At 53.8% G+C, this 22,640-nt stretch overlaps 7 protein-coding genes across 7 annotated transcripts; 4 read left to right on the forward strand and 3 right to left on the reverse strand.

The window, feature by feature from the left end:
• Positions 1 to 965: 965 nt before the first annotated feature.
• Positions 966 to 4,589, forward strand: CPAR01_13053 (HECT-domain-containing protein; the record flags this gene model as incomplete). The annotated part of the gene is made up of 1 exon (XM_060497307.1): positions 966 to 4,589. The coding sequence occupies one exon, from the start codon at positions 966 to 968 to the stop codon at positions 4,587 to 4,589; it is 3,624 nt and encodes a 1,207-aa protein (XP_060343700.1).
• Positions 4,590 to 4,930: 341 nt separating this feature from the next.
• Positions 4,931 to 6,884, reverse strand: CPAR01_13054 (uncharacterized protein; the record flags this gene model as incomplete). Its single annotated transcript, XM_060497308.1, has 4 exons — positions 4,931 to 5,018; positions 5,153 to 5,478; positions 5,563 to 6,085; positions 6,163 to 6,884. Coding segments are annotated over 4 exons (1,659 nt in total), but the record flags the coding sequence as incomplete, so codon positions are not given.
• Positions 6,885 to 9,375: 2,491 nt separating this feature from the next.
• CPAR01_13055 (glycosyl hydrolase family 92) lies at positions 9,376 to 12,169 on the forward strand (the record flags this gene model as incomplete). The annotated part of the gene is made up of 6 exons (XM_060497309.1): positions 9,376 to 9,577; positions 9,628 to 9,660; positions 9,718 to 9,822; positions 9,877 to 9,887; positions 9,946 to 11,062; positions 11,115 to 12,169. The coding sequence occupies 6 exons, from the start codon at positions 9,376 to 9,378 to the stop codon at positions 12,167 to 12,169; spliced, it is 2,523 nt and encodes an 840-aa protein (XP_060343702.1).
• Positions 12,170 to 13,117: 948 nt separating this feature from the next.
• On the forward strand, positions 13,118 to 15,263 carry CPAR01_13056 (electron transfer flavoprotein-ubiquinone oxidoreductase; the record flags this gene model as incomplete). Its single annotated transcript, XM_060497310.1, has 3 exons — positions 13,118 to 13,436; positions 13,525 to 15,100; positions 15,164 to 15,263. 3 exons carry the CDS (start codon positions 13,118 to 13,120, stop codon positions 15,261 to 15,263), a joined length of 1,995 nt encoding a protein of 664 aa, XP_060343703.1.
• Positions 15,264 to 16,626: 1,363 nt separating this feature from the next.
• Positions 16,627 to 17,768, reverse strand: CPAR01_13057 (uncharacterized protein; the record flags this gene model as incomplete). Its single annotated transcript, XM_060497311.1, has 3 exons — positions 16,627 to 17,292; positions 17,328 to 17,521; positions 17,687 to 17,768. Coding segments are annotated over 3 exons (942 nt in total), but the record flags the coding sequence as incomplete, so codon positions are not given.
• A 1,027-nt stretch (positions 17,769 to 18,795) lies between these two features.
• On the reverse strand, positions 18,796 to 19,041 carry CPAR01_13058 (uncharacterized protein; the record flags this gene model as incomplete). Its single annotated transcript, XM_060497312.1, has 1 exon — positions 18,796 to 19,041. The coding sequence occupies one exon, from the start codon at positions 19,039 to 19,041 to the stop codon at positions 18,796 to 18,798; it is 246 nt and encodes an 81-aa protein (XP_060343705.1).
• Positions 19,042 to 20,949: 1,908 nt separating this feature from the next.
• CPAR01_13059 (transcription factor TFIID) lies at positions 20,950 to 21,881 on the forward strand (the record flags this gene model as incomplete). The annotated part of the gene is made up of 4 exons (XM_060497313.1): positions 20,950 to 21,200; positions 21,260 to 21,347; positions 21,400 to 21,814; positions 21,865 to 21,881. The coding sequence occupies 4 exons, from the start codon at positions 20,950 to 20,952 to the stop codon at positions 21,879 to 21,881; spliced, it is 771 nt and encodes a 256-aa protein (XP_060343706.1).
• Positions 21,882 to 22,640: the final 759 nt, after the last annotated feature.

Raw genomic sequence — 22,640 nt, forward strand, 5'->3', positions numbered from 1 at the left:
TGCTTGGGGGTCTATCAAGAGAACAGACGATTATCAGAGCCCGGATGAATGCTCGTGCAACATGTTTGTAGTTTTGTATAGAGGTATTCATGCGCGTAGAGTCCGTTGGGATCCTCTTGATTTGACAAGAGTCTACCGCCATACCTCTCCTGCAGTTTTTCCTGAGCATTGAACATCTTGGATGCTTTTCGCACGACTCTTCAACCTTTCTACAGCAGAGTACCTTCCTCATCCGGGTTCACCTGGGCTGGCATCTTCACCGACATTTGCGCGAGTAAAGAGACGGCAATCCGAGTCAGCCGTGTCTTGAAAGCATAACACGGCCATGATAGACTTCCATTTTCTGCGACAGCCTTATGTTGATGCTACTGATTTTTAATAACTGTCTTGCCTTGTGTTGTGACCTTTCATCATCGGGCCCATCCATCTTTAAAGATGTCATCGGATATGTCCACCATGATTATGGCCAACTAGCAGCAATTAGGTCAACGTCGGTTTGTGTGTTCCTCCCCGGATAGCAGGGTGCAAGGGGGGCGGCGCTTGGACTCATCCGCCCCCATTCTCTTATCCAACGTAGGATACGTACCTTACTTGACCTTGCTGTCCCCGGGCTCTAGGACCCACCAGGCCAGAAAGCTCGTGCCTGCACGCGTCACATCGGAACCTTCCACAACCTGACGCTGGGACCAGCTCCAGCTTACCTCACCAAGCCAGGCACCTCGAGAGACTAAGGCAGACCCCACCAGAGCCGATGCCCAAGCCTGTGAATCCCCCTCCAGTGACAGTTCGATTACATACACCCCATCCGAACGTGCTGAAGCTTCTGGAAGTCAACCGCGCTCGCGACTTCCTCATCCTCCACCTTCGCAGCTACCTGCACCTTGTTGGTTCTGTGAATCTCTTCTTGACATGGTACAACCTTACCATTTCACTTCTTTCACTAGGCATCGTTTCTCCGAGGAAACATGTTTCCCACCTTCACGGGCAACTCCCGACGCCCCCGGAATGTGAACCTCAGTGGCCAGAGCCTCAATCCCTTTGCCGCAACATCATGGACGCCTGCCGCAGGCTCAGGAGCCTCTAAGACCGTTTCTAATGCCCAAGCCGAACGCGCACAGAGACAGCAGGACCGAGACAGGCTGAAAGCCTCCGAGAAGATTCAGAAAACATGGAGGGGCCACAGGGTTAGGAGGCGGCTTCGAGACTCTCGCCGGGACGCCTTTGATACTCTGTACTCGAGTACCTCGGACCTTGGTACACAGCAGAGACTAGCGACGGCGTTGCCACTGCTGTTGACAACCTTCCAGACCCGACCCGACGATGTTGAACGCTTGGTGCTCTTTGCGAGAGAACTAAACACGACCAACCTCGAGTGCCTTGCCCCTAGCCACCTTCCTGCACCCAGGCTGGCACGTCTTGTTCGGATACTTGTGGATGCTCTAGGCGAACAAACGAAGAAATCGTTGGTGTCCATCTCCGAACAACGCTCGATGTCAACTAACGCTGCCTCTAGCAGTCAAAACAACGAGATCCGACTCTTTCTCAGACTCCTAACACACATCATAAGTGTTGCCCCCGATTCGCTTTCTAAATCATTTCGACAGTACTATACAGCCCTGGCAGAGATATGTGGAGTACCGGAGATGGATACGGCAGCTTTAGAGTCGACTTCGAAAGCTCTCCTCGGGCCGCTCCAAGCTGCATCCACTGATGAGTATCTGGTGGCCGCTTATGAGGCATTTGCGCTGTCCTTCTTGACTCGTCATGACCTGTATCTTGTCGAAGAGCACTCGAAAGTCATTTCCGAAAATCTCGAATCCGATCGACTCGCCTCAGCCATCAAAAGAATATATAGTGACGGACGGATACGCGGTGTTGAAAGGGAAGCCCAACTTTGGCTTCTTGCACATTTCGTTGGCTTATACCAAAGGGCTGGACCGAAGAGCCAGGGGCTTAAGCACCTAGACACATTGCATATTCAGCTTTCGAGTTTGTCCACAGAAATCAGCTTGCGACTATCTGTTCGAGTAGCCGATCCGGCCTCGATGAATGTGGATTCTAGCAACCCGGATGAGTCGTTGATCCGCCCATTGCCTGCATACATCACCAATCAGCTCACATCTCTGGTCAACCGAGATGGAATTTCGGCGCTTTTGGCCGAGCTCACTACGTTAGTGAATCCTTTTCCTACACTCGGAAAGTCGCTAACATTATCCAGTAATTTTGGCTCTCAATCCTCAAGTCATGAGTTCCAAAGCGCCAGCTTGCTGTCCGGGTACATTCTCACTCTTCTCCGTTGTTTTCCAAGCCAGGGCGATGATATCCGTATGCGGCTCTTCCTAGGAGATGTTAGCACGGGCTTGGGAAGTTTGCCGACAATCCAGTTTCTTTGGCAGGCTATGAGCCAGACCACCATTCACAAGCAGATTTTGCAAAACTCGGCATCGGTACAAGACCTGCTGCGCGACTACTTGTCAAAATCGTCAAAGTCAAGTGACTCGCATGAGCAAGAATGGAGACTTGTCCTTCTTTTCCTCGAGCTCTACATCTTTATTCTTCGCTTGAGCGACGACGAAGACTTTTTCAGCGGTATCTTCCCTGACATAATCAAAACTGAGGGGCCAACGTCTCGTCTACGAGCATGCGGACTTTCTCTCAGCGAAGTGAAGAATTTGACCATTGTGCTCAAGCACTTAGCTTTCACGCTACATTACAACGCCGCGGACATTTTACAAGGCATCCAACATTCCGAGCCGATCTCGATGACACAACTTGAGTCGTATTTTGGAAGCGGCAGTAGTAATACCGCTAAAACCTCGAAGGAGGCTCGAAGCCAAGACCCCAGAGCCAATGCGGCTGATACGAGACTTGACCTCGGTAGCCTGCGTAGCATCGTAACTACGGCACTACGACTTTTGTACGAACGAGACTCTCGACGGCCATTTTTGCCCCGAGACCACTGGCTCATGACATCGAAATTTGATATGGAGGGGTTTGTCAGTGCTGTTGTCGCTGAACAAGAACGACAGAACGAAGTCTCCGATTCTAGTGACGACGAAGACGGCGAGGTTGACGAAGACGCGAATATGGGTGGGCTGCACAGCGGTATTATTCACACCGTAGCCGGACAGCGAGTATCACGGCATGCACAAATTGAGAAGCTTCGGGCTCAACAACGCAAAGCACAGAGGGATCGTCTACTCGCCGTGATCGGGCCAAAATTGGAGATTCTGAGACACATGCCATTTGTCATTCCATTCGATACCCGTGTCCAGATTTTCCGCCAATTCGTCTATCTTGACAAACACAAGCGGAGGGAGGGCATGGATGCTGATCAGTGGAGAATGACGATGCTGCACAATCCTCTGCGTTCCCCCGGACGTAGTCCAGCTGGGCGACATCATGGCAAAATCAGAAGAGGCCAGGTGTTTAAGGATGCCTTTGAGCAATTCTATGAGCTTGGCGAAGGCCTCAAAGAACCTATACAGATACAATTTGTCGACCAATTCGATACGGTCGAAGCTGGCATCGATGGTGGCGGAGTTACTAAAGAATTCCTCACAAGCGTCACGACAGAAGCGTTCGGGCCAAGGGATGGCATTTCGCTTTTCACGGCCAACAGCAAGGGGCTCCTGTACCCCAACCCGACTGCAATGGACGAGCTCAGGCAGGTGTTGAAACGAGCTGGAGTTCCAGAACGCTCAGCCGAATGGCAAGACCAAGTCCAGAGTCTACTCCGCCAGTTCGAGTTCCTCGGCCGGATTGTAGGCAAGTGCATGTACGAAGGGATTCTGGTTGACATTGCGTTTGCTGGCTTCTTCCTCCTGAAATGGATCTCGGGCCAGACCGGAGAGAACAGCTACAGGGGCAATGTGAACGACCTCAGGGACCTGGATGAGGAGTTGTACCAGGGCATGTTGCGCCTCAAAAACCATCACGGGAATGTTGCGGATTGGGCATTGGACTTCACGCTTAATGATCAGGTGTCTTTGCCAGGGGAACCTGTTCGCACTGTCACGCGGAATCTGATTCCAAATGGTGAGAATGTTGCCGTTACCAACGATAACCGCCTCCTCTACATTTCCTATGTTGCTCGTCATCGCCTCGTTGCCCAACCCGCACAGCAAACGGCCGCTTTCCTTCGAGGTCTTCGGTCGATCATTGCCCCTGCGTGGCTTTCAATGTTCAATCAAAACGAGTTGCAGCGTCTCGTGGGAGGCGACAGCTCCGAAATCGACATTGAAGATCTGCGTCAGAACACGGTCTACTCAGGCTTGTATGAGATTGGGGACGACGGACTGGAGCACCCCACGGTTCAGCTGTTCTGGAAAGTCATGGCCAGCTTCTCCGACCGGGAGCGGCGCGACGTGCTTAAGTACGTTACGAGTACGCCACGAGCACCTTTGCTAGGCTTCTCGCAGCTCAGCCCGCGGTTCAGTATCAGGGATGGAGGGGAGGATCAGGAGAGACTGCCCAGTACCAGCACCTGTGTCAACTTACTGAAGTTGCCGCGCTACAAGAACCAGGAGACTCTCAGACAGAAGCTGCTCTATGCGGTTTCCTCGGGAGCTGGCTTCGATCTCAGCTGAGCGAGCGGTAGCCTAGAAGAATGTGCTGGACGGGCATTCATGACGTTATGACGTGAAGATAGAGCAGATCACTAGTGTTCAAAAATGCAAATGTATCATTTTACTGCACCGCAAAAGGGCCTGTAGGTTTGTGGCTTACGATGCGAAGATGCCATCACGTGGCATAGAGTCTTAGTCTGTAAATGGCAGTGGGTGTGATACCAACCCTGAATGGGCACTCTCTTTGCATATCTACTATACTAACACTATGTAGGGGCAACATTGCTAGCAGTCATGACCCCAAAGATATGTATGAATCACCATGGGCACTATATGACATATGTAGCAATATTTCGACCGTTCTACTGATAACTTCTCTCAAGAAGATGCGGCTTCCTCTCTCTCAGATCCAGCATCATCTGTCCAAAGAGACCATTCGCCCATGCGAACCTACAGATACCTCGTTAGCAAAATCCCAGTCCAATATCAGGGTAGGGTGAGGGAGCATAAGCGCAGCGTTTTTACCACGACTTTTTCGTAGCAAAAAAAAAAACAACAACAACAAAAAAACCCAAATCACGTACCATGATCTAGTCCACTTGGAAGCGTCGTGACTGTTCACAGACTCGTGAATGAGGCCTAGACGATCGGTGGAGGCGACGAGCTGGCGCAGACCGCCGGCGATCTCGTCGTCGTCGTCCGAGGTCATGAGCTGGGCGATGAGGGCCATGGGCCAGGCGTTTCCCGGGCCAATGTGGGGGCCGCCGGTGGCGTTGAGGACGGGGCCGCGCATCTGGTAGGGATTCGAGGTGGAGAGGACGAAGCGGCGGGTGTTTTGGTAGATTGGGTCCGAGGCGGAGAGGTAGCCGTAGTGAGGGGCGGAGAGGAGGGAGGGGATGTTGGCGTCGTCCTGGGGTTGTGTATTAGATGAATGCAAAGAAAGGCGTTTTTGAGGGGGGGGGGGGTGTAAGTGAGGTTGGGAGGAGGGACTGACCATGATATTGTGGCTACCGAAGCCGTCGACTTCGTACGAGTAAATCTCGCCAAACTTGGGGTGCGTCGTCTTCCCGTGCGCCTCGATGCCCTCGCGGACGACTTTAGCCGACTCCCTCATGCGTTCGGCGAGGCCGGCGTCGATGCCGTCCATGATCTCGGCGCACGAGTTGAGGTAGCGCGCGAACATCATGTTGGCCGGGACGAAGAGCTGGTAGATGCAGCTGTCGTCGCTGGGGCGGAAGAAGCTGCGGACCATTCCCGTGCCGGCCTGGGTCGGGGCGCCGTTGCCGCTGTTGGACAAGGTCTCGGAGGCGGAGACGGCGCGGCGCTCAAAGAGGGCCGGGGAGGGGTTGAGGGTGCCGTCTGCGGCGTAGGTTCCCGTGCGGAGGGCGTCTGTGGTGTTGAGGAGGACGGCGACGGCTTTGGACCAGTTGAAGCGGGCGAAGAAGTCCTTGTCTGCCGTGGCGGCGTGGTAGTCGTGGGAGAGCTGGAGAAAGGCGGCGAGAGAGTCTAGCTCGTATCTTGATGTGTCGTGTTAGTTGGACGAGGCTTCGAGGATCTGAGGGACGGGCCGGGACAGAGGGGGGGATCCACGTACTTGCACTCGAAGAAGGAGTAGGTCGGGTACTGAGGGTAGATGTGATCTGACGCGCCGCCGGCCTCGTTGTCTGTGGGGGCTATTTCGGATTCCGCTGGTGGTTGGAAGGCATTGCAGTGAGGCGCAAAGCGGACGTAACGAGCTTGGAGGTTAATTGCGCCGCGGTATAGAGCAGCGAGGGAACCGGCCGAGGAGTTGCGTGTAAGTAGAGAGCGGTAGCTCTGCAACTGATTACTGCTGTCCCGGAGCCACTCGGCGTTGATGTCACCGGTGATGATGAAGCTGAGCTCCTCGTCTGCATTATCTTCGGCAGCACCGGTCCAAGCGACGGTAGTGTCAAGAGTATTCGGGAACGTGTTCTCAAAGAGACGATAGAGGTCCGGATCTTTGACGAGAGCCTTCATCTCGGTGATGGTCTTCTCGACCTCGGGATAACTAGCCGTGCGGCATTCTGGCGGGGGACGCTGGTAGGCTAGCTTATGGACGCCTTCTGAGAAGGGTTCGTGAAGCGTTGCCGCGTAGTCGGTGAAGTGAGGACAGTTGGGTCTGAGATTAGCTGCCGCCAGGCCGGCGAAGGCGAGGCCGTATAAGAGGGCCATGATGACTATGGAAATGTGTTTTTCCAACGAGGTTGCGGTCACGACCGCCGGACGTCGCGATGCCTGGCCCTCGGCGGACAGGGCATCATTATAAAAAGAGCCGGAGAGGGGTTGGTCAAGTGCCTGTCCGGGTCCTCATGTTCCTCTGATCCAAGGATGAACTACAGTTCGCGTGACCTTGGATGATGAGCGGGGGAGATGATCAAGATGCGGGGGAGGAAACGTTGTATATGGAGACTAATAAGAGAACGTTGTCGTATTGCAGGAGGAAATGATGTCGTTTTGCTTGTTAGTGTGCCCACCGCAAGTCTGCCAGTACGTCAAAGTGGGGGACGAGAATGGGGAAAAGACCAGGACGAAGAAGATATTCCGGGTGAGGTGGGTAGGTTGAAGTAAACCAACGCTCAAGTCTGTGAAAGAGAGTCCATGGGCTTCCACGACGTTTTAGCATCGAGCAGCCCAGACTGTCCACGAAGCTCAGGCCACGAATTGTGTTTTGAATGCGCCGGCGAGCTTCAACAAGGCAGTGGGAATAGATAGGCATGGTCGGTATGAGCTGGCTCTCAAACGCTGATGGGACCCTGACGCTTCTTGACAGACAAGGATTGTCCCCGACTCAAGCTTCCAGAATAGCCGGTGGGAGAGGTCAAGAATGAATCGAGGCAGTTGGAGCCAGGATGGCAGGATGGAGGAACAGGGTTCTCCGCCTTGATGCAGCTGTTGGATCTCCAGCTAAGAGACGGTAACGTTAGCCCAACGGCAGCCACTCGGCGCCGTGCATTGTGGTGGTGGTTCGCAGGCAGGTATCCTCCGATGAAGGAAGACGCAGTATGCATTGTATGAGATGGATGGGTGGGGGAGAGAGGTCCACCGCGCTGTCGGACCGGATTGCTCGAACAAAAGTTGCTGCGAAGACATGTTCCAGAAGCTTTTTGTTGATGTATCTTGGGTAGATTGTGCTCGTGGTGGAACTGAGCGCGGATAAGAGTCCGCTTGGACTTTCCACTGGAAACCAGAGCCAAGTCGGGATGATCTATGCGCGGCTTCTGAGGTAGTCGCAGGATATGTGACGAGGCCAGCAAACGAGAAACTTTGCGCTATAATGGACCTGACCGTTACAGAAAATCGGACTACGTCCTGGACCACGGAGCGTCAGTGTGAGAATGAAGGCATGCCGATGAAGAGAGCAGGGAAAGAAGAAGATGATCACAAGAAACGGCGCGTTGTGGAAGGGACCAACTCGGAGCACGTGGCTCTTTGTCTTGGAGACGGAGTCACAGAGTGTTCTACACTATGGGAAGTATTTCTGGCGGCGTTACTGTGAGAAATGGCTTGTGGACGGCTGACTCGGCGACTCGGCACAAACTGCACTAACATTTAACCTTATTTGTGACGACCAGGTTGGTAATTCAAGCAGCTCAAGGCAAGGTTACTGCAATGCGGCCCCCATCACTGATCAGGCTCTGCAGCTGTGCTACCTCAGCTCATCAGCCCGTCAGACCTGCTTGATTTGGCGTCGCTTCATCCTGCAGACACGACATGGTACGCTATTCGGGCCAGATTTCGACACCTACATGACCTATTTCCCCCCTCAGCCCTAGCCAGACTGGGACTTTGGAGCAGAGATTCCGCAATCTAAATGGGTGCCAAGCTTGTATCCCCAAGGCAATAGGTATCGCCATCTCAAAAAAGGGCCGGCCAGCTGCAGATGATCCATCAAGTCAATTGGTGGTCCAGCTACTCTACTGCGTATTGGCGTCGACAAGGTTACCGTTTTGGGCTGGTGGCTCCAGAGCGAGACACTTCAGGAGGCGGAAAGACATGGAGTAATACGGTATTCGTAGGGGAAGAAAAAAATAGAACCCTTGTTTGCCCCCATCCATCCATCCCATCGGGTGAATTGCCATGGACGAAACTAAGTAGCGGAGGGCTTTTTAAACAAGGACTGCCTGCCCACATGTCTCTCAACATGTGTCCTGTTACCCCTTCCGCGGCATGTGCCTTGAAGCTTCGAGCTTAACCGTTCGAAATCTCATCATTATCGTTCGCACTTGCTGCATGAATCCGCTTTGAACCAAAGGGACGGAGCGAAGCACGAGCTGCCGAGACTTGCCTGACTTCTGACTTCAGCTGAAGTTGGAATTGTTGTCCATTTCGTCAGTCGTCACTTTCCGAACAAAGTTGCATCGCACACCAAGGAATGTCATCCATCCCTACCAAGCTCCAACCAGCTATCCGTACATACGTCAGGCCAGAGACACTCGACTATCCCCTTGGTCTACCTTTAGGAGCCGTCTCCACTTAGTTTGCAGCTCTGACTTCTTCATCGTCAACTTTCAACTTCCACCACTTTCATCAACAATTACAATTCTTTTGGTTTGGTGTGATCCGGGCAGTCCTCACCGACATGCACTAACTCATCGCCAGATTTTTGCTGAGGTCACATCCCCATGACCGCATAAGCAGATCAATCACTTCGGCGAGCTAGTCTTCGTCCGGCCCTGGAGGCATTCTGATGGGCAGAAGTTCTGTTCAACTATTTCAACTCTTGATTTGAGGGCATCTGGTGGCTGCTGGTCATTAATCGAACGGCGACCTTTGACTCCAGTCCAAGATGGCCCTCCTCGTCCCAGCCATCGGTCTGTCCCGACCTGTTCGACTGGCGGTATTCGCTGCTGTTGTCATCTGTTTGGTCCTATGGTGGCCTCTCTCCGGAACACGAGGCTTCATCAACCTAATCAGCACCAAGTCCGATTTCAGAGCACAGCGAGCCGTACTGAGATACGTCAATCCGTTAATCGGAACCACCAACGGAGGTCAGTCGGGTTGCCTAATATACTCTGGTATACATCTGACGAAACATCAGGCCATGTGTTTCCTGGTGCATCATTACCGTATGGTGAGTGATACGGCATCTTTGATTGCGGCGCACAACTTTTTCTGACATTTCCACTAGGAATGGCCAAAGCCTGTGCAGACACGGACTCCAGAGCCGAGAATGCGGCTGGCTGGGTATCTGACAACTCCAAAATTACCGGCTTCTCCCATTTACATGACTCTGGTACGTCACCACAACATCTGTTTATCTGATCACAATGCTGATTGATCTAAACAGGAACCGGAGGTGTAAGAATTACTCATTCTATCGGCCCAACTCCATATCGTCTTACTTACGTTCGAACAGTCACCTTCTCTAGGCAATTTCCCTCTATTCCCTCATCCTGGATGCCCCAATGATGATTACATGGCCTGCAACTTCACAACAGAATCACGAAGCCTCTGGCGCGTAAACAACTCTGTCGTGGCCCGTCCAGGCTACTTTGCTGTCAATATTTCCAATACTGTTGGCGCCGAGATGACGGCAGGGGAACGGACAACTCTCTTCCGCTTCAACTTCTCACCAAACGATACCGTATCTTACGAAAACGCAGCGGACCTCAACACGGTTGAAGTCGTGAGTAGCCCTTTAATTCTTATTGACCTCACGGACATTGCCCAGAGCAGATCGAGCGGAGGCATTCAAGTGTACGAGTCTGGCCGCGTCGTTGGTGACGGCACCTTCAGACCCTCTTTCGGTCAGGGCAGCTACAGAGCATTTTTCTGCGCCGACTTCCACGGCGCCCCTATTCGGAAATCTGGCGTCTTCGAGGGGGACAACCCGCGCGTGACAGACAAATATCTAGCCGAGTTCACGCGTGGCATTCACAACCCTACCGGCGCCGCTGGCGCGTGGCTGCAATTTGAGCGTCCCACAAATAACCAGATCCTCGCCAGAGTCGGCCTGTCTTTTATCTCTGTCAACAAAGCCTGCGAGAATGCCGAGAGGGATATCCCCAAATTCGACTTTGACGGTAGCGTGCGTGCTGCGGAATCGACTTGGGCTGAAAAGCTCTCAACGGTGGGTGTTAGCACGGAAGGCGTCAGTGAAGACATGAAGACTGTTTTCTGGTCGGGTCTATATCGGAGTCTGCTGTCACCGCAGAACTACACTGGCGAAAACCCGTTGTGGGAGTCGTCCGAACCGTACTTTGACTCGTTCTACTGCATCTGGGACTCATTCCGAGCACAGCATCCACTTCTGACGATCATAGATCCTGAAGCTCAGACACAGATGGTACGAACACTGCTAGATATCTTCAGATTTGTTGGCAAGCTTCCAGACTGCAGAATGTCTTTCTGCAAGGGGTTTAGCCAAGGAGGATCGAACGCGGATATCGTGATCGCAGACGCATACTTAAAGAACATAACCAACGGGGTTGACTGGAAGACCGCATATGAGGCTGTGGTCTCTGATGCCGAAGGTATGTGATTAGGATTCCTACAACGAAACAGTCTTTAACATGAATTCTTCAGTGGCCCCGCAGCACTATGGCGTCGAAGGCCGCGGCAATCTGCAAAGCTGGTTTGGTCTGGGATACATTGCACAGGATCATATGGACAAAGTATCGACCGGACCACACAGCAGGTCTATTTCTCGGACCGTTGAGTACGCGTACGACGATTTCTGCATCGCCGAGATGGCCCAGGGACTCGGCCACAAAGAAGATTTTGAGAAATACATGCAGCGCAGCGCAAACTGGCAGAACCTCTGGAATCCGGCCCAAGAGGACATCATCCAAGACAAGGACAAGAAGGAGATCGAGAGGACGAAGTACATGGGATTCCTGATGCCGAAGTTGATGAATGGCTCGTTTACGTACCAGAACACGCGTGTCTGTTCGCCCAATACCGAACAGCATCTCTGCTACTTCGACACTGCCCAGGCGACATACGAGGGCTCACCCTGGCTGTACTCGTTCTTCGCACCGCAGGATATGGCAACTCTGATCAAGCTGATGGGAGGTCGGGATGCGTTTGTCGACAGGCTCGAATACTATCACAGCGGCAACATTGTCTACATGGGCAACGAACAGGCGTTCCTTACGGTGTTCCAGTTCCATTATGCGGGTAGACCCGGCCTCAGCTCGCGCACCACACGGAGCTACATTCCTTCGCAGTTCAACGCCACGATCAACGGCATCCCTGGCAATGATGACTGTGCAATGGGCGCTTTCAGTGCGCTTGCCATGATGGGGTTCTTCCCCGTCGCAGGGCAGGGCGTGTACCTCGTCATCCCGCCATTCTTCCCCGAGGTGCGGCTCAAGAGCCGGGGTCCTAAGCCCGCTGTTATCCGAAAGGTCGCAAAGGATGACAAAGAACTTGCCGAGGGTATCTACATTCAAAGCGCCACCCTGAACGGAAAACCGTACACGAAGAATTGGATAAACCACGAGTTCTTCTACCACGGCGGTGTGTTGGAGCTGACCGTCGGCACGAAGGAGAGTGATTGGGGTACCAGAGAGGAAGATGTGCCTCCCAGCTATGCAGCGACACCAAAGACAATAGCGCCGACTCGAACCCAAGGCTGATAGCGCTCGAAGGTGTATAAACAAAACGACAGCGTCAATAGAGTCATGTGAGCATGGCCTGACTGTGCCCAGTAATTATATAAAATTGTATAGAGTGAATGCACCCACAAATGTCTTGTTCTCAACTTCGCAATTATTAGTGTTAAACATTCTGTGTTCGGCCAAAATGAAGGCTACGCCGACGGCAACAGGTGCCCCTGCAGCCGAAACGACATCGGAGGGACCCAGCTCACATTTGAAATTTGCAGACGGTGATTGGATGGTTGCAGCTCGGCGCCCCAGACGTTAAACTCTTTGCAGCGTCCGACGGTTACTTGACCTGCTTGAAGTCACTCGGCTTCTCCCGGCCATTGATACGTAGGTACCTTTCAGCTGTAAAAAGAGCATCCAAGGATACCGAGGGTCTACCTACTGGTTGAGCTACAGATGGCTGTATTGTGCAAGTACTGACCGAGTCCAAACACCATCGACCGGTTTCTCTCGGCTATCACCACCCACAGGAAACCACAGGGCCCGAGCTGGTGGGCGGCAAGTTACAAGCATTTTGACCACCCCTCGCATTACGTATTAGAGACGGGGGGAGGGAACGAAGCTCGTCAAGATCCCCAGTGTGCCGTCTACTGTAATTGAAAAAGATCCGCCGCCATTTTTCTTTCCTTGCTTCTCTAGGTTCCGCTGCTAGACTTCAACCACACACCACTGCCTAATTGACGAACCACAAGGTGACTTGGTCAAGTGAGAGAAACACCAATTGCGCCCGCGTCACTAGCTTTCCCTCGGCTTCCCTCTCTCAAAGCGCACGAGGGAAACGAACGGAGCGAAACCACGCCCACGCCGACTTGGACGTTCCTTGTGGTAGTCCGGTTCACTAGAAAGGGACAATCCCGATCTACGACACGATCAACTAAAGCATACACATACGCTCGCGCACATATTTCCGTAGCCAGGATGAATACCTCGGCGTCACCTCTCGCGAGGAGTCTTCAGCGCAGCACGCGCAACCTCTCAAGGTGTCGATTCCGGGCTACACGTCCCGCTCAAGCAGGACTCGCCACCACGGCTACCACCAGCTCAACAACCCAGTCAAGAAGCACGACTGGCAGTATACCATCTACACGGGGCTCTGCGGGCGTTACGATCTTCAGGCCTCTTGGCGCACGCACTTTCACGACGAGTAGGACACGACGAAGCAATGAGGACGACGAATTCGATCCGGCAGCGATTGAGCGTGAAGCAGATGAGGTCGATGTTGTCATTGTAGGCGGCGGTACGGAACCATTTCACCCCCAACGCCCTCGTGCTATACATTTTGTGTCTGGATCCCAATTGAGCTGACAATGCCTTCAACGCTCCAGGCCCCGCCGGTCTCAGCGCCGCGATTCGACTCAAGCAGCTCGCCAACGAAGCCGGCAACGAAGACTTCCGCGTCCTCCTCCTCGAAAAGGCCGGCGAGATGGGCGCCCACATTCTCTCGGGCGCCGTCATCCAGCCTACGGCCATTGACGAGCTCATCCCGGACTGGCTGTCCGAGGACAACCCGGACCGCTTCGAGTACGCCACGCCCGCCGGCGGTGACCGCATGCGCTTCCTCACAAAGTCGGCCGCGATCCCCTTACCGACCCCGCCGCAGATGCACAACGACGGGAACTACATTGTCTCGCTCAACCAGTTCACAAAGTGGCTAGGCGACCGCGCCGAGGAGCTCGGCGTCGAGGTGTACCCTGGTTTCGCCGCCTCCGAGGTGCTCTACAACGAGGTTGACGGCAGCGTAAAGGGCGTCGCGACAAACGACCTCGGTATCGGCCGCGACGGGAAGCCAAAGGACGCGTTTGAGCGCGGCATGGAGTTCCACGCGCGTTGCACGCTCTTTGCCGAGGGGTGTCACGGCAGCTTGAGCAAGCAGGTCATTAAGAAATTCGACCTGCGCCGCGATAGCCAGCACCAGACGTACGCGCTGGGAATCAAGGAGGTGTGGGAGGTGCAGCCGGAAAAGTTCCAAAAGGGATCCATCACGCACTCCATGGGCTACCCGCTGTCCAAGGACCTGTACGGCGGCGGCTGGATGTACCATTTCGGGGACAACCTGGTGAGCATCGGCCTCGTCGTCGCGCTCGACTACGAGAACCCCTGGGTCTCGCCCTACGGCGAGTTCCAGAAGATGAAGCACCACCCCATGTACAAGGAGGTCCTCGAGGGTGGCAAGTGCCTCACATACGGCGCGCGCGCTCTGATTGAGGGCGGGTTCCAGTCGATCCCAAAGTGCGCGTTCCCCGGTGGCGCGCTGATTGGTGACTCGGCTGGATTCGTGAACCTGCCCAAGATCAAGGGTACGCACAACGCCATGAAGTCGGGCATGCTCGCCGCCGAGGCCGCCTTCAACGCACTCTCCTCGTCGTCCAGCAGCAGCGCGGTAGCGGAGGAGGGAGAGGGAGAGGAGGCCGAGGAGAAGCCGCGCGACACCGTCTTCCTATATGACTACGAAGACAAGCTCCGCGAATCCTCCATCTGGAAAGAACTCAAAGAAGTCCGCAACTTCCGCCCCTCATTCCACACCCCGCTGGGCCTGTACGGCGGCATCGCCTACTCCGGTCTCGAGGCGTACGTCCTGAAAGGTCGCGTCCCCTGGACGCTGAAGCACAAGACGCCGGACCACGCGGCGACGGGCAGCGCGGACAAGTTCCCCAAGATTGAATACGCCAAGCCGGACGGCAAGATCTCGTTTGACATCCTCACGAGCGTCAGCCGCACGGGCACGAACCACGAGGAGGACCAGCCGGTGCACCTGCAGGTCAAGGACTGGGAGAAGCACACGCGGGAGACGTGGCCCAAGTTCAAGGGCGTCGAGAACCGGTTCTGTCCGGCGGGCGTGTATGAATATGTTGAGGACGAGACCAAGGAGCTCGGGGTGCGGTTCCAGATCAACGCGCAAAAGTACGTTTCCTTTACAGGTCTCCTATCACGAGAGGACGTTTTACTGACTTTTTACATTTATAGCTGCATCCACTGCAAGACGTGCGACATCAAGGCGCCAAACCAGGATATCAACTGGCAGGTCCCGCAGGGTGGCGAGGGTCCCAAGTACTACATGTCATGAGACCTCTTTTATATATCCATCAGCATCATGGCTGGGAGTATTTACTACCGGATAGAAAAACCATGTTCTTTCTCTCATCTGATCTGGACAAAAGACCGTCACATCTTTTCCCCCATAAGATCGAACCAAGGACTATAGCAGGGATATCTTTATACGATATTGCTCAAAACGGAGGGAGATGGAAGAGTTGGGGCAACATGTGCAAGGGAGTGTCGAGAGCATGGGCTTTGAACATATAGAGGCCTCTTCCCGAATACAATACCGGTGTCAATTGGGGGTTTTGTGTTACCGCACTTGGGGTGGAGGTTGTATTCGTAGTCGGAATATCCGGTCAAAAATGAGTAAAAGGCAGAATATCATGACAAAGAAATTGTCGAAGTTTGCCATGTGATTGCGCAGAGACCGTCTAACAATCCAAACCAGCAGCAGCAGCAATAACTGACTACGCAGTACGGATATCCTTATCAGTCCGCGTCGGCAAAGAAGGATACAACGATACCCTTTCCTTACTCACCCACTGGGCAGTTCAGTTTGCACATATGAATGACGACACAAGCGATTGTTCCCGTCTAGGCTGGTCCGGCAAGCTGGCCCCGACTTGGAGCGTGTATGTGTATGTGTGCATGTGTCCAGTGTGTGCCCAGTGTGCGGCATATCAGACGAATGCCCAACGCGTCCCTTGCCTGCTTTGACGTCGAAGTTCTGGAAAGACAAGGGGCGCGAAAAAGGCAAGGGGTCCCTACTGTCGCGACGTCGTTCTCGTCGGCTCGTGATTGACGATGGAGGGTATGGATGGATAAGATAGTATATACTTCCCGCACGTGAGAAGCGGAAAGGTGGAGGGAGGGAGGAAGGGGCCATTGCTGAATCAAGTCGACACGTACATCGCGAGACAGAGAGAGTCCCTGCAGGAAAAATAACATTTCTTCCAGGTCGTGCTCAAGTTGCGACTGTGCGGAGTGGCACCCGATCGGAGGTAGACCCCGAGTCGGGCGGAATGCGGGAATGGGAGGGGGCAGGTGGGAGGGGGTGAGAAGGGAACGACATCGGAGACAACCAAGGGTGCGATGCGAACTTGCGAGACACTTGAGGTTCATGAACTCCATGCGTTGGGCGAGGCTGGAACGGGGGAGGAGGGGGGGAGGCCCACGATTTTTTTCTACGGGACACATTGCAAATATGTAAAGAATGCGGGTTCAGTGCCCGTCTCAGTGGCTGGAGTGCAGTCTTTCAAGTCGGACAAGCGTTCTTTTGAAGCTTTATTTTGAATCTCGGTCTGATGGCGTGCTCTGCGTGCCAGTTGATTGAGTCGTGAAGCTAGCTCTTTGGGTTTTGTTTGGTTTCTTACGTTTAGTTGGGAACTCTAGGTCAGTTGCTGGGTTCTGCACGCTGCCCAAAGCGAGGAGAACTGGCAGTGCGATGGGCAGCCAAACCTTGGGCGTCGCGATGGAGGCAGAAATAGGATACATACGGTGACAGTCTCAGGGAGTGGTTGTGTCAAGTTCGAGGATGAGGGTGAGCCACCTCCATTTTCCAACGAGGCTGTCGGACTTACAAAGTACGAGTTTGATGTTTGAAGTTGCATGAGTCGCAGCGCAGATGGAGCTTTGGTAGGGCCCGCAAGGCCGAGATGCGGCCTTAAAACCGTATAGAAAAGCAAGCACCTGGCAAGCAGCGCCAGCAAGGAGCAGCTGCAAGCACGAGTTTGGGGTGTGAAAGAAAAAAAAAAAGGAAAAACCTTGGCCTGAGGTTTGGGGCAATGGGGCTCACACATGCATGAGTCGCGAGGGCAAAGCCGAAGACGTAGACAAAGTACCTCGACTTGGGAATGGATCCAGAGGTACTTGTGCGTGCACGGACCATCGCCCCCAGTCTCTCGATAGACCTGGTACCCGATACCTTGTTGTAAGATTGCAATAAAATTTGCATCTGTAATATTGCTGCAAGCGCCCTTTCTCTGCATCCATGGCGAAGCAACGCCCAGCCATGCTTGGGCTAGAGCGACGTCAAGCGGACACAAAAGGTCGAGTTGAAGAGGTGCTGGCTGCTGGTGAGCGGACTTACACGATATTCAGTTCTCTTTGGGGAAAGACAAGTCGCAAAAGGACCTTCTTTGATGGATGTCGACAGAGTTTTTCCATCGGGCGAAAGTTCGGGTTCCAGAGATGGGTATACTGCGTATAGTCCCCAGTGATGGGCCGCGGCGTGGCAAGGCTCGCGTACCCAGTACCTTGACGCGCCAGTCTTGTTGCGGGGGCCTGGTGGGAAGAGTACGCAGTAGGAGGCGACCGACAAACACGCACCATTGATCAGACTGGCAAACCCAGCCCTTTTTCTCAATGCTCTTCCCCCTTCTCCCGTCTCCCTCTTTACCAATGGCTGGCCACTGGCCGATTGGAGCCGGTCTGAAGTCAATGACTCACACGTCGCAAGCCGTCTGTTTGCTGCCGCGGCCCATAAATTCCTGCCAACAGACCGCGAATGCCCGAAAGCAGTGCAGGCGCCATGAAAAATAGCTGCCGTTTTCGCGTTCCTGCCTGGTGGTCATGACGGTCCCTTTTGTTCCTTGTTGTTCGGTCCCCGCGTTTGTGTCGTGTCCTCGCGTCCGGGCGACATGCCGACAACGTGGTCTGGTGACCCTTCTGACAGGTTTGACGGAGAGGCCGTTCGCTCCTGTTGCTGTTCTTGCCGCTGCCGCCGCTTTGCACTGACTGAGCTCGTGTCGGAGGTGATCGTCAGTGAGGCCATCAAAGTAGGGGGCAGGCTCAGCGTTTCAGAGCGCTAGCGTGTGGTAGGAGACTGAGAGAAGAGGGTTGGAAGAGGGAAAGAAAGCCCTTGGGTTGCTGGGACGAGAGGATTGGGAAAAATCATAAAAAGGGGGGAGGGGAGGGGGGGCAGGTCAGAAAGGGGCGAGGATGGAAGGGGGGGCCCAGTCGGTGTCAATCCAGACCAACACCCCCCAGTGGTTGGACTCTGGACTCCTGGAGTCGTGGTGGGTGTGCTGCAGCTGCCAAAGAAACTGACTGACGCGGCGCTGAGGAGCCTGTTGGAGCCTGCCTGGCTTATGTTGCTTGGGCTTGCCTGGGACAGACTGGTATCCGTACGGAGTATTCTGACTATGGCTAGTCGCGAGAGAGACAGACAGCCAGGCGGGCCTGGCACTGGCAGACTGGGAAGAAGGAGGAAGAAGCGAGCGGAATGGCGGAATGGGTCGGCAGGTCGTGGGTTATGGGTTATGGGTAGCGTTTGTGGTAGCGGCACCCGTACGAGGTAGCGCCGCCAGTGGGATTTTGCATTTGGTTGGCGTCCAGATGGTCTTGACACGGCCCACGGCCTATTACCCGGCTGGATTTTTGGAGGGTTTTGGGCTGAGCTGTCGCGGGATGCAGTGCGGTATCCGTAGTCCATACTCCGTACTGCGCGGTGTGAACAAACGAATACGCGCCATTCGTTCCGATTCCTCTGTTTGAGCGCATGGCTGGAGCGAATGAGATCGCCGTCATGCTCCTGTCAGATGTGGTTGGTTTCGCCGTCATGTCAGTCTTGTTGCTGTTGCTGCTGAGTGCTGACCCGTCGCGTCGTGCCGCCGTGGCGAGCAGTGCTGAAAAGAGTGTCGCATTCTGACAAGTGTGTGAAAGCCGTGTCTGTAGTAGGGAAGCGGTAGGTCAAGGTCGCAGTTTGCCCACAGCTCCGAAATGAAAGCGAGGAAGAAAGAAAAGTGCTTGCGATCGGAGTGGATGATCACGCCGGGTTGCGTTGACGGAAAAAGTGTGGCCATCAGGGATGGGCCAGGAACCTAGGCAAGCGAGTCGAGTCACAGCTGGCAGGGGGCAACGATAAAAAAGAAAGGGAAGAAAAATTTACGGATAGAAGGCAGGAAAGCAGGCTCCGGGGCAACAGAGCACAAGACAAAAAAAAAAGGATGGCAGCTGATGATGACATAGGTAGGATCCATCAGGGAGGGCATCTCAGCCTCTGTGGTGAAGGGACGTCCAAGAGCTGGCCAGTGGCAGGTTGGGCAGCTGTGAGAAGGGCACGCCAGAGGCAAGTAAAAGGCAAAGCAACGCAAGGAGAGGCAAAGATTCAATCAAGAAAGACTGGAAGGCGTGGAACTGGAAGGGTAAGCACTGGCCAGAATGCATTGTCGCAAAAAAAGAGAGCGACTTGGTTGAAAATTAACGGATTTCACAATGCAAAGTACAGAGACCTTAAACGCGGTGCTGCGATACTTCAGGGGCTGGGGTAGTCACAGCAGGGGTACATGGGGACAGGAAGGAGATAGAATGAAGATTTTCCAAGGCGCTGATTGGGTGCATGCCCTTAGCGTGGCCGCTAAGCACAAGCAATGTCAAGCAGGACCAACCGCCACGGCGCACTGGCTGCCTGGGGCCCCTGGGTTGTGTGGCAGGGGGGTGTCGTTGGGGCGACTGCTCAGGTAGGCCATGGCCAAAATTATAAAGAGGCAGGCCTCCCTCCAACCCGCTTGTTTCGAAATTCTTGCGCGGAAGCTCCGACCGACGGCCTTGCGTAGTCATCCATTCACGTTCGGCCTTTCTAATCTTCCTTCTCCACCCCCACTCAATCCATCCCCAATCCTCCAATCACGACTCAGAGATACGATTTCGCATCGTCCTTTGTCGTCATCGTCATCGCAACATCCACAAGTCCGATATCCACGATAGACACATCTGCTGTCATCAACCTACACTCTACTTCCTCGCGATCCTTCTGGACAACACAGCTCGCTGCCGCGACTCTTGTTTCCACATCTTGGAAGTCGACTTTTACTCTCTCTTCCTCTCCCTATTAACCACCCGACGAACCCGTCAATCCTCAGAACCCCCAGGCGGTATACCTTCTTAACTGAAAGTGTCCCCCCGGATCTCGTACTCTGAGACGAGAAAAGAACTGGAATACGTTCCTTTCGAGACATATCTTCGTCAGACTTCCCGCGCGAACCCCTTCCGACGACACACCAGGTCGAGAACGAGTCCGTTGCACTCTGTAGACATCGCACGCACCGTCGCCGAATAGAGACACCGTGCTTTGAACCGTGACGAGGTATCCAGAGACGTCGAGTTGATTGCTGGTATCTGGGTCATTCGCGACATTATCGAAGCGACGCCTACGAAACCCACGACCTTCTCGTCGACCTACCTCATTTGATCCATTTGCATCCCGTTCCCACCGCTGTCACAAGCTCGGCACTGATCGCAAGAAAAGTCGCATCGCAAGATACACGCGCATACCTACATACCTACTGCCCAGCAGATACTGTAGGGGAGACATTTATTTGTTCATCTCCAACAATTGGTATGCCCTCCTTCCTTTTCTCTCCTCTCTTGTCATGGTCGGGGTGCCTTCCTCCCTTTGCCTGCCCATCATCTCTGTCGTGCCTTCCCATCTACCACAAACCCGTGGGGGGTGGTTGGCGCCTGTGATTGGCCCCCCAACCTCCGAACATAATGTTGCATCTTTTACTTCACCAAAGCTTCCCATCAACACAATATTGCCGCGCTTGACCCATTTTCACACCTTTTCATTATCACTTCACAGTCCCCATCTTTGGATCCACACTTCATACTCTTTATCATTATTACAATCGATTCGAGAAACGAGACTAACTAGCAAGGCTTCAGATCTGCTCTTATTCTCGATTTCAGGTCATCATCCATCCACCGCAATCATGGAGGCGATTCAGACCCATCCCACGAGTGCGGCGCAGGCTAAGGCTTTCACCGCGCCCGGCTCCCTCTCGTTCCCCGGCGGCGCTCACGAGCTCCCTCCCCAGGCGAACGGCGATAAGGCGGCCGTCAACGGACAAATCCCTGTGCCCAACGGCCAGCAGCCTGCAAACGGTACCGGGGTGACACCCGCGACACCTGCTGCGACGCCTGCCGCGACACAGGGTGGCAGTGGCTTGACTCCTACGTTGCAGTATGTATATCACGAGTGATCTTTTTTCTGCTCAATGAGGCTTATCTCGCCTACTCAAGGAACATCGTTGCCACGGTAAACTTGGACTGCCGCTTGGACCTCAAGACGATCGCCCTGCACGCGAGAAACGCAGAGTACAACCCCAAGGTGAGACAATATGCCCACTCGAGTTGCACTGTCGCTGACTCTGACTTCACAGCGTTTCGCTGCCGTCATCATGCGTATTCGTGAGCCCAAGACCACTGCCCTGATCTTCGCTTCCGGCAAGATGGTCGTCACCGGTGCCAAGTCCGAGGATGACTCGAAGCTTGCGTCTCGCAAGTACGCCCGTATCATCCAGAAGCTCGGCTTCAACGCCAAGTTCACGGACTTCAAGATCCAGAACATTGTCGGCTCTTGCGATATCAAGTTCCCCATTCGCTTGGAGGGTCTTGCTTCGCGCCATCACAACTTCAGTTCTTACGAGCCTGAGCTGTTCCCTGGTCTTATCTACCGCATGATTAAGCCCAAGATTGTGCTCCTTATCTTCGTCAGCGGCAAGATCGTCCTCACCGGTGCCAAGGTGCGAGAGGAGATTTACCAGGCCTTCGAGATGATCTATCCCGTGCTTCAGGGTAAGTACCTTTTCTTAATCTCCGGTCTTCACTTACTAATTATTCTTCAGATTTCCGCAAGGTCTAAACAGACACTTGAACACATGGATAGATCATTGACCCAGTCGATGTACTACCACCATACACAAAACCACCGACTTTGTACGACTAGACACTTTTTTCACGATACCACGAATTCTTTTTCGCACACACAACCCAAAAAAAATCGAGCGTCCGTCACCTGGCAATATGGTTGTGACACAATCATCGACGCCCGTTCTGCTCACTTCATCTTTTCCGTTGCATTGCATTGGCGTTGGTACAGGAGGTAACCTGGGCCGGAAGTTTCCGGTTAGGTGGTTGATTCAAATGAAAAGAACAAGATTTCTCATTCCGCGGCACTACATAGACTGCTCGTGGCACCGTCGACGGCAGATGCGCAGGTCGACCTTGCCGTTTTTAATGGACTCGACTTAGATGCATTGGGGTCTCGGACCGGATGGGGGATGATCAACGGGGATGAGACGGAGTTGAAGTCGCCTCCTGGACAGTAGGTCGGGAGGGACTGCTGGTGGAAGGGGGGAAACCGGTTTTGCAATGATCGTTGCCTAGTTTTAGGCGACATAACCGATCACTCAAGTCTTACTCTACGTTCAGTCTGCGAGTTTGATTCGAGTTGATAAGTCGGCATTTTCTTTTAGTACAATGCCAACACCCGGTTTCTATTACATCTCTGTCTGCCTTGTGATAGTGACTAGTGACTGACGTAGCTACATACTAATGTCGAACGTACTCATTACATCTCGTAAAAGACTTGAAAATCACAACTACTTCAACGCAAGCTCTA

The sequence above is a fragment of the Colletotrichum paranaense genome, assembly GCF_030867605.1.
Source record: "Colletotrichum paranaense strain IMI 384185 chromosome Unknown Scaffold_12.1, whole genome shotgun sequence".
Lineage (NCBI taxonomy): Eukaryota > Fungi > Ascomycota > Sordariomycetes > Glomerellales > Glomerellaceae > Colletotrichum > Colletotrichum paranaense.